Consider the following 14,138-nt stretch of genomic DNA (forward strand, 5'->3'; position numbering starts at 1 on the left):
TGCTATTCTTAGTTTGTGTTTTATGGTTTTTAATGTGTTGCTTTATATTTTGTGTTGAAAAGAGGGTTTGTTTTTATTGTGTTTGTCTTTCAATATCTTCGTTCGATGCAAAAAAGTCTTTTTTCTAATTGCTTTTGTTTCTCACATTCCAAACACCGAAACTTGACCGAATGGAATCAAAACCGAATGTAATCAGTCGGTTCAGCGTCCCTTCCTTACAAGTCGGTTTTAGTGCTCAAAAATTAAAACCGAAGTTTTCAGTTCGGTGCAAAAATTGTTTTCAATACTAACAGACCCGAACTGATTACACCCCTACTAAACATAAACAAAGCAAAGAAAAAAGATTGAAAACAAGATTAAAGCAGGAATGAAAGAAAAAAAGGTTAGAACATATACCTCAAAACAAAAAGCTCTTTAGCTTGATTTTGACCGTTCTCCTTAGTCAAATCTATTCACAACCAAACAAAAATGATTAGTAAACTTTAAAACTTAAGGATCAAGACCAGAAAAGATCCCAATCAAAATAAAATTGACTTGAGAATGTTTTGTGAAAAACTCCCTTTTTGATTCACTATTTCTAGTGAATCTTAGGTTTTCCCTTAGGATTTTCAGTGTCTTTGAAATATACCATGTAAGGCTTTATATAGTTGAAAAATTGGGGGTTTAAAACAGTTCACAGACAATGTGAGATTCATTCCAAACCTCAGTATTTAATATAGAAAACTTGCCTTTCATAGGTTTCTAAAACCCTAGCTATGTACACAAGTCAGTGCCTGAGTACGCATAAATCAGACCTACGTACGCAGGTCCTTGCCTGCATACGTAAGCTGAGGGTCTCCTTGGACTTTATTTTCCAAGAATAGATTTATTTTCTCACAAAGACTTATATTTTCCATTTTAACATGTCTTAAATCAATTTGTAATCTGATCAGGCCCTAAACTAACCTTGGGCCTTAGAATTTTAGCATCATTAGGGTATGGGGGCCTGAGTCGTAAGAGGTACAAAATGCGGTGTCTATACTCCCGTTTGGCTCTCCTTGATAGTTCATCCCTCTGCATGCTTTCTTTCAAGTTGTTTCTTTGCGTGCTTGCTAGCTTGTTTCCTTTGTCATTGCATGTACATGCATGGAGCAAGGACACTTGCAGTAAGGACATGACATCTTAAGCACAGGCAATAAGGGCAAGGACGCAAGTAAGAAGACGCATGCCCAAAAAGGGAAATGTTCAGTAGATTAGAAGGCCTAGCCTACCTGAGTGGTTACATCTTTCCCTCTCTCTCTTGGCCTCTTTTCTAGGGCATTGTATTAGGGTTTCCTCTCCATGTACCCTTTATCTTTCCTACACTTTGCTTGGGCTGCGTTCCTTGGGTATGATAATGTCTGTTTTACATTTCATGTACCTTGATAGGCCATACCCTTGGGATGTTGGCAATGTCTACTTTACTTTCCCATTTTGTGTGATAGCATTGTGTATAATGTATGTATGCATATATATACATGTGTGTGTGTGTGTGTGTGTGTGTGTGTGTGTGTGTGTGGGTGATTATGCACTTTGTATGATGGACTCTCATGGCTATGTGAGTGATCCTCTCTAGCCATGAGTGCTCTTGACCTTGTAGAGTGGGTATGTACCCAAGGCTATTGCTGTAGGTGCATATTCGTGTTATATTGTGTGCATGATCATCGCGGTGTGATCGTCCCGATCCATGTCACCAAGTGAAATTGGTTTGTCCGTGTATGCAACGCACATTAATATGTTTGATGCTTTTAGGTGCCTCGGCTTATCCTAGCACGAGCATGTTGGCACGTGCTGTATACACAGGCATGAAACCCTGTCGGTGCGCCGTAGAATTTTGTGTGCTATAACGCACCTGAGGTGAAGTGTTGCCGAATTTTCACTATGAAAAATTAGGCGAAATGCTATTAAATTTTCATCGTGGAATTTGGCATCGATTCCAAACACAATAGAGAAGCATTGATCGAGATCACACCCTTTCTAAAACCAAACCTCAAAGCCCAATTCGTTTAAAACCCCGAAAGCTAATGCTAATAGCTCATTTTTAGTTGCCAATATCCTTAAATTTAAGATTTTACAAAAATAAAGGACTATCCTTAGAAAGGCATTGTGAGGTGCATAACACCTTCCCCACACGTAACCATACTTCCAAACTCAAGAATCAAGATTTTTTATCCATCCATATTAGATTAGAAAAAACTCCATTTTTCTTAATCTAAGATTGGTAATAAAATCAAATAGAGTTAGGTGACCAATCACACCTTATAAATAAACCCAATGATTGGTGGCGACTTCACTTACCTTTGATAACTCGATTAAAATTGACTTATTTTCTGGTCACACACTAGAGGTATACCTCTCTTCACAGCACTCAAGCTCTGAGCTTGTACATTTCAAGCGCGTGAGCGTCACTGTGATAGGTGGTCAAACTGCTGCGAGGCATCGACTGACTGGCGACTCCACTGGGGACGCTTAGAGAGTTTAGCCTTTAGAGCTTTCGATAAGATCTTAATCTTTGGACATTGGCTTTCAAAATCATTGAAATTAGCATTAGCTTTCGGGGCTTTCTTTTTGAAAAATGCTTTTTCTATATCCTTAGTGAACTATTTTCAAAACTCAAAAATGTTTTTCATGAATGTTCTCAAATGGTTTTCCAAAACCAGCTTTGAGGTATTTTCGTATGTGTGAAGCTTTCCTACTTTCCTAAGCATGCTTTACAACTTTCCTTCGCATGTGCAAACCTAGGGTAGTAGACTTATTTTCTGCTACACCTTTATCTGTTCATATATTTGTTGTGCTGAAAGTCTTTCCCCTTTCATTTCAAAATGCATGACATCACCCCTCATATTGGGTCGAACTCAGACTTAGCGTTGAAGGCGAATGCTGGATGCGTATACCTTAGACAGTTATTGGGCACTGACTTGTAGGCACTTTTGGGTCCATGGATGGACAAGAGTAGCTGAAAAAGGCCCTTTTGATCTGCTCTATCCCACAACTTCCATGAAGGGAATTATTAGACGATCGAGGTTCCCCCTATGAATAGGACGAACTTACTAGTTAAGCTATGTCTCATTTAGTTGGCCTAAACTAAGTCAAAACCCATGAGGATTAGGAAGAGCCAAATCCGAGTGAACATCCAAGCCTAGGGTAGAATATCCTTTTTAGGATCGCTTTAAAAATGAGTCAAGGGGAAAGTGTCCGGTTTCTATTTGCAGGTTGCCCTTTTTACTTGCGTCAAAGAGTTGTGCTCTACTCCAGGTTCTATCCATCATGTTTACACAACATCTGTGATTAATCCCTAGGGAAAAGAAACCCATTGCTTGCACATTAGATCATACCCGATCCCTAAGGGTTTCCAATCCTATAAGGGCGTGCATACATACACTAATGGCTTTGTCATGTAAATGTTAACAGATAAATTTGTGACAAGTAGCCGAAACTCCGCGTCAAGGAGGACATTGCCAGGAGTTCAAGATATTCTCTGAGAAGGCAAGGCCATCAGGAATGAAGCCTTTTCATTGTAAATTTGAATTCCCTTGTATTGTAAATGGCCCACTGTTGGAGCCATTGTATATAGCCCATGTTTTGGGGGAATTGTAAAAAGTCAAAGTTTTGTAAAAGCATTGCTTTCTTTGTATCAAAAGAGAAGGGTCCATCGCAATTTCAAGCATTATATTAAAGTTCCAGCTACTTTCCAAGCTTGTGCATTAATTCTACATCACTATTGAAACTCACCATGATAAAAACCCTCTTAAGGGTCCAAGCCAATATTTTCGAAAATGATAGGTGCATTTTAAATAAGCAAGAACCTAAACTAACTTCGTGTTTGTTTTGTATTTCCACATTGTCAAACTTTCAAATGTACCCCATTTCTTCCCCATCCCATTCTTTTCATTTCTAGGATTATAAAGAGAAAAGATTGCTCAAAGGAAACAATCCAAGTTACCGTCACATTGTGATCCTATCATCACTAGGTCTCGTGCTAAAGAAATGTCTACTAGTGGTCCTTCCCCCGTCGAGGAAAACACTCATGAGATTGCTCTTCTTAAAGAGCAAATGGCCGAAATGATGCACATGATGCAACAACTAGTTGTAGGAGAAAATCGAGATTCGTCTGGTTGTAGGAGTAGTAATTGGGATTGTTGTTTGTTGTAATCGTAGATTGTAGATTGTAGATTGCAGAAGAAAGACGATAATATGTCTGCTATTGTGTGCGGAAGCAAGAGATAATTCTTCGAAGAGCTTCCAGGATCACTTACTGTATCCAAGAGGGTTATAAAATTTAAAGATCATCAAAGATATGAAGAATTTAAAGATGATCATCTCTAGAGATATACATTATTTTTGTATATTCTCCATACTTAAAATATTTAAAGATGATCAAAGATCAATAGTCATATCATCAATCAATTGTTTAAGTTCAAGTTTTTGCAGTTTACATTAATGTATAGAAGATGAGTTTATGAATCAAATAATAACTTACATTTGATTGGTATGAAAATTGGCATGCATATTTAGAACATTTAAAACATGTAATTTAACGTTTGGATTTTCAAAATATGAATTTAATAACAAGATATTGAGAAGTGTAATATTATTTAGAGTTACAGTAGGTGTAACTTGAACCTACCTCTATACATATATATGGGAAAAATGCTCAAACACCCCCTAAACTTTAGAGTAGTGGCTATTACACACCTTGAACTTTTGTTTCAGCCAATTTACTCCATAAACTTTGCATATGTGCTAAATTAATACTCTAGTTAGTTTGACATTAAACAACCAACAAACTAGTCACATGTATCACACGTAAACATAAAAAATTACTTGAATCCAATGGAGATAAGAGAGAGAAACCTGCATTTAGTTTAGAGAGAGAAAAAGACCTAGGAGAGAGAGAGAGAGAGAGAGAGAGAGAGAGAGAGAGAGAGAGGGGATGTCTCAATCCAACTGCACCATCCCTCAATCCTATCACTGATCTTGCATTTTTTGATTTCGTCGGAGCTGGATTTCTTTGTCCTGTTTCCATTTATGGGTTTAATTTTCTGCACAAAATTGTTGTTCATGGGTTAAATTTTCTACAAGAAATCGTCATTCATTGGTTCATGGTCATTCTATTAGCAACTTGGAGATGTTAAGCCTATTTAAAATGTTTTATTGAAGAAGTGTTCGGAGGAAGGTTTTGTATTAGAGGTTGAGACATGACTTGGATGACTCAGCGCCAAAAACCAGGAAACCAAAAACTGAGAGATGGCAATGTGTAATCTAAAATCTAATCTAACGAGAAATGAAATATTATATTCTTTTGTTTAGTGGTATGAATGTTGTTAGGGCTTCTATTTCATTAAATAATTAGGAGTCCATTGTACTAGGGATAACCATGGGTAAGGTATGGGTATACTTGATCCATACCCTCCCGAAAAGTTTACCCATGGATACCCGAATATCAGTACCTATTAGTATCCATACCCGAATCTTACCCGGATTTATTATCTATGAATATCCATACCCTACCCGAAACCCGAAACCTTTTTTTTTTTTTTTTTTTTAATCCAAATCATTTTAACTTAAAAACTAACCAATAGCTTTATCTTAAAAAAGAAAAAACTAATCAATAAAAAATTAAAAAAAAAAATTATTGATTAGTTTGTATCTACTTCTTTTTTTTTTCTTCTTCTGCCTCTTCAGTTGTTTGTCAAGCAAATGCCAACTCCAAAGGCAACAACAACAACAACGCGCCTAAAAAAAAAAACCAAGCGAAAACCAAAACAACAATCAACCTCAAATTCGTTTAAATAGACTTATTATAAACACAACACATCTTCCTTGTTTCTTAGCTTCGTGTTACTCTCTCTCTTACACACACTGAAAATGAAGAACTGGAACTCTGGTTCTGGTAGAATCTCAGCCAAATGGATACCCATTATTTGCATCACTTCCTTCATTCTTGGCGTTCTCATCACAAGCAGGTTCATATATATATATATTGTGACTAATATTTAGTATTTACATGTTTCATGCTTTGAAAAAAAAAAGAGTCAGTTTGGTTTTGATTTTTTTGAGGTTTATTTGGGTTGTAGACTTGTAGTTGTAGTTTGTTATTGTTGTTTTTGAAAGCCAACGACCGAGGTGGGGCAGAGAGAGTGTGTGAGTGTGAGTGACGGTGAGGTTTAGGGTTTTTTTTTTTTTTTTTTTTTAATTTTTTATAATATGGGTCAGGTTTGGATAATATCCATATCCTACCCGAATAATTCGAGTAATATCCATACCCTACCCGGTTAAGTTCTACCCATGAAGAACCGGGTATTACCCAGAATATTTGGATCGGGTAGGGTTGGATATCCATTACCCAATGGGTATGGCCATCCCTACATTGTACTGCTGAAGAACCTCACCGTCTTGGTTACTCTCAAACCCTAACCCACTAAATAATCAGGTTGACATCACCAAACCGCTTGTACATGACTTTATGAGGACAAAGATTCCAAGGGCGTGAATTAAACTTCCTCGAACTTCTAGTGATTGCTGTTGAGTGGCAGGACAAAACCACGAAAGGCGTTGTCAAGACAAAGAACTCTAGCTCCGGTAGAATCACAATGGCAAGATCAGCGGTAGTGTTGAGGGATGTCACAGTTGGATTTAGGAGATCCTATCTCTAAACTAAATGAAGGTTTCTCTCTCTTCTATTTTTACCTTCACATGAGAAGTCTGTTAGTTTTCTTAACAGAACTACTAATTTGGCACATTGGTAAAGTTCATGGAGTAAATTGGTCAAAACAAAAGTTTAGGAGGTGTAATAGCGACTACTTTAAAATTCAGGTAGTGTGTGAGCATTTATATATATAAGACATGCAAACTCCTTTAGTAGGTTTGACCTTTTGTGTTGCATATAAGACATGCAAAAATAATACCCCATCTGTTGTTAACATTAACAATCTTGGCTTTGCATGTCACCAATTAATTTGATCTATTTGTGATAAAATTGTATATATGTTAAGATTATGCTATTCCTTTTTTTTATTTAACAGATTAATAGTTGTCCTAATACTTGAACAACTTGGACTTCAAATAAGGGAAAAAGTAAGAGACCAAGCACAATAGATTAATAGGTTTCTTGATATTTAGTTTTCCAAAAGTTGGCGATCTCCTGTAATGGTTTGTAATTTGATTTTCTCAACTCCAAATATTTGCCTTGTTCATGGCCTTCAGTTGTTATTTGTATAATATAAACCTAAAAGGTCAACAATCAAGCTCAGTACTTAAATTAGGACTCAAATTCATTACTTGAAATTAGAAGCTTTTTAATTTAGCACCTATAAAAATGCATACCCATAGTTTTTCAATTTTCATCAATCTTGTATTCCCAAAATAAGACTGCACTGAACAGTGCAACAATCTAACAGAGAAAAATGAATTACAATCTACAATTATAACTGAATTCAAAATTAGAATCACGTATATTACAAAACTTAAATTCACGTTGATATAAGAGTCTTAGGATGCTCAGGTTACAAAACCATAGCCTAAATACAAAAAATTAAATCTCTTATAATCTGAAATAAAACAGAAGATTAAGGGTCCGTTTGGATAGAGCTTATTGCTGAAAACTGAAAACACTATAGCAAAATAATTTTTAGGCCAAATCGGCCCAATACCATCATTTTAAAAAAAATTTAGGCAGAAAACACTGTTTCAGAAGTAATTGGGGAAATACCACTTTTTCCAGTACTCAAATTCACCAAACTCGAGTACTAGATTTTACACTTCCACCGTGGCATGCCAGCATGGAATTTCTATTTTAAAAAATTCACCTAGTACTCGAGTTCACCAAACTCGAGTACTGTATGATCTGGTACCCGAGTCCACTAAACTCGGGTACCAATCTAGTGGACTCGGGTACCAATCTAGATTGTCCACCAACATGTGATGGGAATCCAGATTTATACTTGAGTTTCATCTACTCGAGTACTTTGAATGGTACCCGAGTTCTTGAAACTCGAGTACTAATCTGGATTGCAATTTTGTACCAATTTGGATTGTCCGCCAACATGTGATGGGAATCCAGATTTATACTCGAGTTTCGTCTACTCGAGTTCTTTGAGTGGTACCCGAGTTCTTGAAACTCGAGTACTAATCTGGATTGCAATTTTGTGTATATGCCCATTATACTCGAGTTTCATGTACTCGGGTACCATTCAAAGTACTCAAGTAGATGATACTCGAATATTGCTCACTAAAACCGGTCATTTCTAATCTCTCCTCTCTCATTTCTTAGTCACTCGTACACTCTCACTCTCCAAACCCCAAACCCATTTCATCGCTGGCAAACTCGGACTCCCAAACCCGTTTCATCACCGGCGCCGCCGTACAAACCCCAAACCCCTTTCATCACCGGCAACCTCGGACTCCCAAACCCGTTTCATCGCCGGTGCCGCCGTACAAACCCCAAACCCATTTCATCGCTGGCGACCTCACCCTCTTAAACCCATTTCATCGCCGGCGACCTCGCACTCAAAGGTTAGCAATTTTGGTAATTTTTTTTGTTCTTTCCATGAGTTTTTAAGTAATTGTGGTAATTTTGATTATTAATTGTGTTAATTTTTATAATTGTGTTGGATCTAAAATGTTGTTAATTGTTGTGTAAAATGCAGAGGAAACAATGAAAATTGTTGTGAAAGTTTAACAAGAAATGAAATATTGTTGGCTAGTTTTTTGTTTTGTTTATATGTTTTTTGAAAACATTGTGAAACGAAAATGAGAGTAGAGGAGGGTGCATGTTGCATTGTTGTAATTAAAAGGAGTCAAGAAATTGAAGTGAAGCTAATTCTATTAAACTATGATAAGTGTGTCTTAACATAAATAAATAAATAAATAAAGGGTAGCTCTGTAGATCTCAATTATTTGATCTTTTTTGATTTGGATGTGTCTCTTTGTTCCTTGTTATGAAGTTTTAGAGGGGAATTACTGTGTTGTTTATGTTACGTGGTTCTTTTTATTTTAGTTTTATTCTGAAACTGTTTGATTCATTCTGTTGTTGATATGTAGGAATTTTTTTTATTGCAATGAGCTGTGTTGTGTTACGTTTATTGGGAAATTCAAATTGTCATTGCTTGATAGTCTAGAATAATCCAAAATGCAATTTGTTTTGGATCAATGTTGCTAATAGGAAGTGATGATATATATATATATATATATATATATATATATATATATATATATATATATATATATATATATATATAGGAGGATGCGAGTTTGTATTTGTTGGGTCATGAATGGATTTGACATTCTTTTCCTCTTTTTGATTTGGTAGTTGTGGAAATATTCCCTATAGAATTATATTAGTTTGTGACTGTGCTATGTTGAATCATGGATATTGTGAATTTAAAAAACATGAATTGAAAGAATTCACTTATTAGAAAGAACTTATTAGTTTTAAAAATAGAAAGAACACATGAATTGAAAGGCTTAGATTAGAGCCCTTTAAAGAAAATCAATCAAGTGCTTAGGAGATTTTTTGAGGGAAAAAAAAGGGAACTTCCTTCGATGCCCTTTTAAAGTTCTAAAGTTTTTTTTTTTTTTTTTTTTTTTTTCGGGGTGGTCAAAAAATCTCTCCATGGTCGTTGATGTTTGAGTTTAAGGATTTCTAACATTGTTTGTACTCTCTTCTGTAGTATCATTCAGCCCAAAGACTGAAAGGACCATTTAATTTAAGCTTCAAGATCCTTGTCTACAGTAGAGGTAAATCTTCCTTTCTTTGTGTGTGTGTGTGTGTTTTTCTCATTTTTTATATCATATTTTTTGCCTTTTAATTTTACACGTTTAATTATTTTTGTTCTGATCTTCAATTAATTATAGCTTAGGAACATACTTAGAGTAGAAATTAGAATAGAGAAGGGTTTTTCCTCTTAAGTGTGTATGTACTATGTAGCACCACCCTAGAGACCTATGTACGCAGCCTTGGTCATGTGTACACATTGCAGAAACCTTAGAAATCTTTATCTTCTATTTTTATTTATTTAATGCATGTTTGGTTGATGTTAGCCTAAGCTAAAAACTTAGAAATAGGAAACTCACCCCTTATGTATGCTTGAATTGTGCTTGTGTTTATTTTGATCTATGTCTTCTTAAAGCAATTTGCATGTTTAGGACATGTCCCACTTAGAAAAACCCTTCCTAGAATATGGAAAGAAGGTCTGTAGTGGAGGCCAATCCATTGAATTGAGCATACTTGAGTGCCTAACACTTTCTGAAGAATTTATCCTAACTTTGGACCATAGTTTGGTAATGTAATTCTGCATAAGGGTCAAGAGCGGTTCCTACACCTAAACTAGATGAAGGGTCTGTTTATTTAATGCATGTTTTTGGTCATAATAATTATTGGTCATTATTTATTATATATATATATATATATAGCCTATTGTTTATATTTTGCAATTAATCAAACAATTGGTATATTCGTTGATATACAAATTCCAATACTAACTTTAAAATACAACTAAATATTAAATATAACTTAAAACTAAACAAAGGGATGAAGAAAGAGAACATGTATATATAGGTACTGACTTTAGCAATTTGGTTCAATAAAATTACACTTGAGCCACCCTCAACAATAGCATTTCCCCTCTTAAAGGCCATCAAAAAATTATTGATATAAAAACAAATAAAAAAATTAGTGAGATGCTATCAATGAGATGCTATCATTTTGATTTAGCTTATGGGTATTTGATGAATATGCTAATGGGCCATTAATCACCTTTAATTTATGCCAGGTATGGACCCACATCGAGTAGGACCCTCTATAGGGACTGTCTTGACGAGGCAACCTATGCATCGTTCAAGTTTGCTTTGGGATGCTCTTTTGGCAGGCGAGGTATGCACTTATGTCCAAAATCGTAATCAATATATGTAGTAGAAAGATTTTGGGCATTATGTTTGAAGTGTAATTATTACGTGGTTAGTGAATGCTATTATTAATACTAAGCTGCTTTGTTTGCAGGAAGTGCCAGGTGTTCTGACTTGTTGTCACCGAGATAAAGGTCTGTTTGATGGTGGGTTAGATCCACGGATTGCCACTTATATCACAGATGCGGGGTTAGATGGGCTACTTCGGGTCCCACATATGGACCTTGACCATGCACTGATCACGGCCTTAGTGGAGAGATGGCGGCCAGAGACGCACTCATTCCACTTGCCCCACGGTGAGATGACCATCACACTACAAGACATAGAGGTCATCATGGGGGTACCTGTACATGGCTTGCCGGTGGTAGGATTTACCCATATGGACAACTGGCGTGACTTTTGCATGGATTTGCTAGGTACCCCCCTCTCCACCGGACAGACCAGTTGGTACAAAAAAGAACACTGCAGTGTTGGAAGGGTCGAGGATAAAAGCCAAATGGCTGGAGGAGCAGTTTCGCAACCCTCTTCCCGCTGACGCCACTGAGGTGCGTGTGCAACAGTATGCTCAGTATTACATACTCCAAATGTTGGGTAGTATACTGTTTATGGACAAGTCTGGCGAACGGCTTTCAATCATGTATCTATAATTTTTCAATCCAATCAGCAATGGAAAGAATTATAGTTGGGGTAGTGCAACACTAAGTTGGCTATATAGACACCTCTGTAAGGCATCAGAGAAGACAGCTAAGCAAATTGGTGGTGCACTGCTATTAGTGCAGTTGTGGGCGTGGGCGAGGTTTCCACAAATATGTCCTGTGATGAGGCATCCACACCAGGCACTGCCCCCAGGTCCATTTGCTGTCAGGTATGTAGGATCTTCAACTTAGTTATCGTTTTACATTTTCGCATTAATTTTTTTCGCATGGGAATTATGTAAGTAACTAATATGAAGGTTATGCCTGTGTTGTTTGGTAGATGGAAAGGGGCTAATATAACAACTGACCATCCAATGCATGTCCTACGCGCCTATCGTGTGTCGCTTGCTTCGCTCTGGCCAAATCAGGTATCGTGCCTTACAAATGGGAACCAACCACTTTATGGTTGTTTGTAAGATATCGTTACACATATATTGTTAATATGGTTGTCTGCATTTGTTGGATCATTGTAGATTGTCTAGGAGCCATATAGAGATTATTTGGGTTCTCTGCCCGCATATTGTACGGCAGGCCAGCACATATGGAGGTCTATCGTGCCGTTCATACATTTTTGGGTGGTTGAAGGCCATCACCCTGAACGTGTTCTTCGACAGTTTGGGATGAAGCAAGGCGTACCGGACAATGTCGATACTTCAATTGAACTTCACAAGATAACACTCCAAGGCAAGCACGAAAAAAATTGGGTTCAAGAACATGCCACTCATATTGCTAGATGGGTTGTGCATGCCACAATTGCTGAAGCACCGCCCTTTCATGGGGTAATGAGCTACAATGACGAGTATATGGTGTGGTATCGTCCCATCACTGTTCGGCATATTACAAAAGAGACCTCATACTGGGACACTTTGTAAGTTTACAAAGATTGTTCTATTATAAATGTACCTCGCTTCGCATACTTTAGTTCCAAATCCTAACACTACTCTTGTATACTTGTGACAGGTTGAATAACAGTTGAGAATTATGGCGAAGTTCGAACCAGGGTCTGAGATCTACACCGACTGTATGAATGCCTTGCAATCTGTTAAAAAGATCAGTCGATTGACCTTGGACGGTGCACGCACTGTGGGCAACGCAAGTGAACCGGCTGTAGGGCGTGGTCGGCAAGCAGGTGGGCGTTGAGGGCATGGAGGTCGTCAATCTAGTCAGTGCCATGCATCTAGTCGGCGTCCCACAACTGCGAGCCGTCACACATCGGGTGGGCGTCACACACCCGTGCATGACCACACGATGGAGGAGGCAAGTCAGATATTAGATGAGATGTGTTTGGACACTGGTTATGACATGGGCTCCATGGCACATGATGATGCGGGTCCATCCCATACGTTTGCCCCGACATGTCGGTCCCCATCCATGGTTCCCGATGATACCTGCCCACCCACATCCTCTCCCTCACCAACTACCAGCACTATCCCCGCAGATGTATGTGGTAGAGATGAGATGAGATTCATGCCCACCCCTGGGCTACCCACCCTTGGTGCCATCCAGACAAGGATACCCACCCCCCCACCTGAGGCTTCACACAGTGAGGATCGGCCGCGAAGGCCGCAACGGACACAGACACATCCTCCTGACTGTGGGACTGGACATGGTACTCCCCCTCTTATACCGATTACATATGCATCTCTTTATAGTTAAATGATTTGAATATGAGTATTTGCTTGTGTTCTTTTCAGGCAAGGTGAGACCAGTCAAGGAACCAGTGAGGAGAAGAAAACGGGGATGATTTTCGATGGTCAATCGCATTGGTGGAACCAAAGGGTGAGACCAGTCAAAGGTCTTAGAATCCAACCTTGAATATTGTACATATTATTTTCTGCTTGAATCTTCTATTTCCTAACTCAAATGTCTTAGATGCCAATGACTTATTAAATTTCCTAACTCAAATGCCACCATTAAAGATTATAAAATTTATTAATCCATACTAACATTTTCAAAAGCTTGTAGAGCTATTGATTAAAACAGAAAAGCATAATAAGCAGTTATAGGCTTATAGCCCTTATTCACATTATCCTTTTAATGAATCATTGATGTATTTTCATTTTTCGTTTTAATGTAGTAGTAGTAGTAGTTAATCTAAATATTGTCAATCTCCTGTTCCCTTCCATCTCTTTCTTCCAACAAAAAGAACCTACTAAGATTCCTTCCTTTGTACTTCAGCGTGTTAGCTATCCTTCAGTTCCCAATTATAGATATACTTAAGCATCATGTGCAATACTATCCACATCCTTTTGATAATGCATATAGCATTGCGTTCCCTTCTCGGTTGGCATCAACAGGTGTCACAGAGGGCCAGTTTGATCCTTTTGCTTTACAAAAAGAGTCAAACGTTGCTCCTTATATGAGTGACCAGAAACTTCAGCATACAGCAAATGTTAGTCTGAGCATAATGAGTCCAAGAAACATGGGAGCAACTAATAGTGGCTATTTACGAAGTCCTAACTTGGGTATCATGACACAGTTTCCAGCATCACCTCTTTCTAGTCCACTATTGCCATCATC

At 37.6% G+C, this 14,138-nt stretch overlaps 1 protein-coding gene across 1 annotated transcript; it reads left to right on the top strand.

Moving 5' to 3' along the window:
• Positions 1-10,792: 10,792 nt before the first annotated feature.
• Positions 10,793-12,758, top strand: LOC142639616 (serine/threonine-protein phosphatase 7 long form homolog). Its single transcript, XM_075813767.1, has 7 exons — positions 10,793-10,891; positions 11,018-11,251; positions 11,340-11,482; positions 11,639-11,788; positions 11,899-11,986; positions 12,101-12,397; positions 12,591-12,758. Exons 1-7 carry the CDS (start codon positions 10,793-10,795, stop codon positions 12,756-12,758), a joined length of 1,179 nt encoding a protein of 392 aa, XP_075669882.1.
• Positions 12,759-14,138: the final 1,380 nt, after the last annotated feature.

This window comes from Castanea sativa, chromosome 6 (genome assembly GCF_040712315.1).
Source record: "Castanea sativa cultivar Marrone di Chiusa Pesio chromosome 6, ASM4071231v1".
Taxonomy (NCBI): Eukaryota; Viridiplantae; Streptophyta; class Magnoliopsida; order Fagales; family Fagaceae; genus Castanea; species Castanea sativa.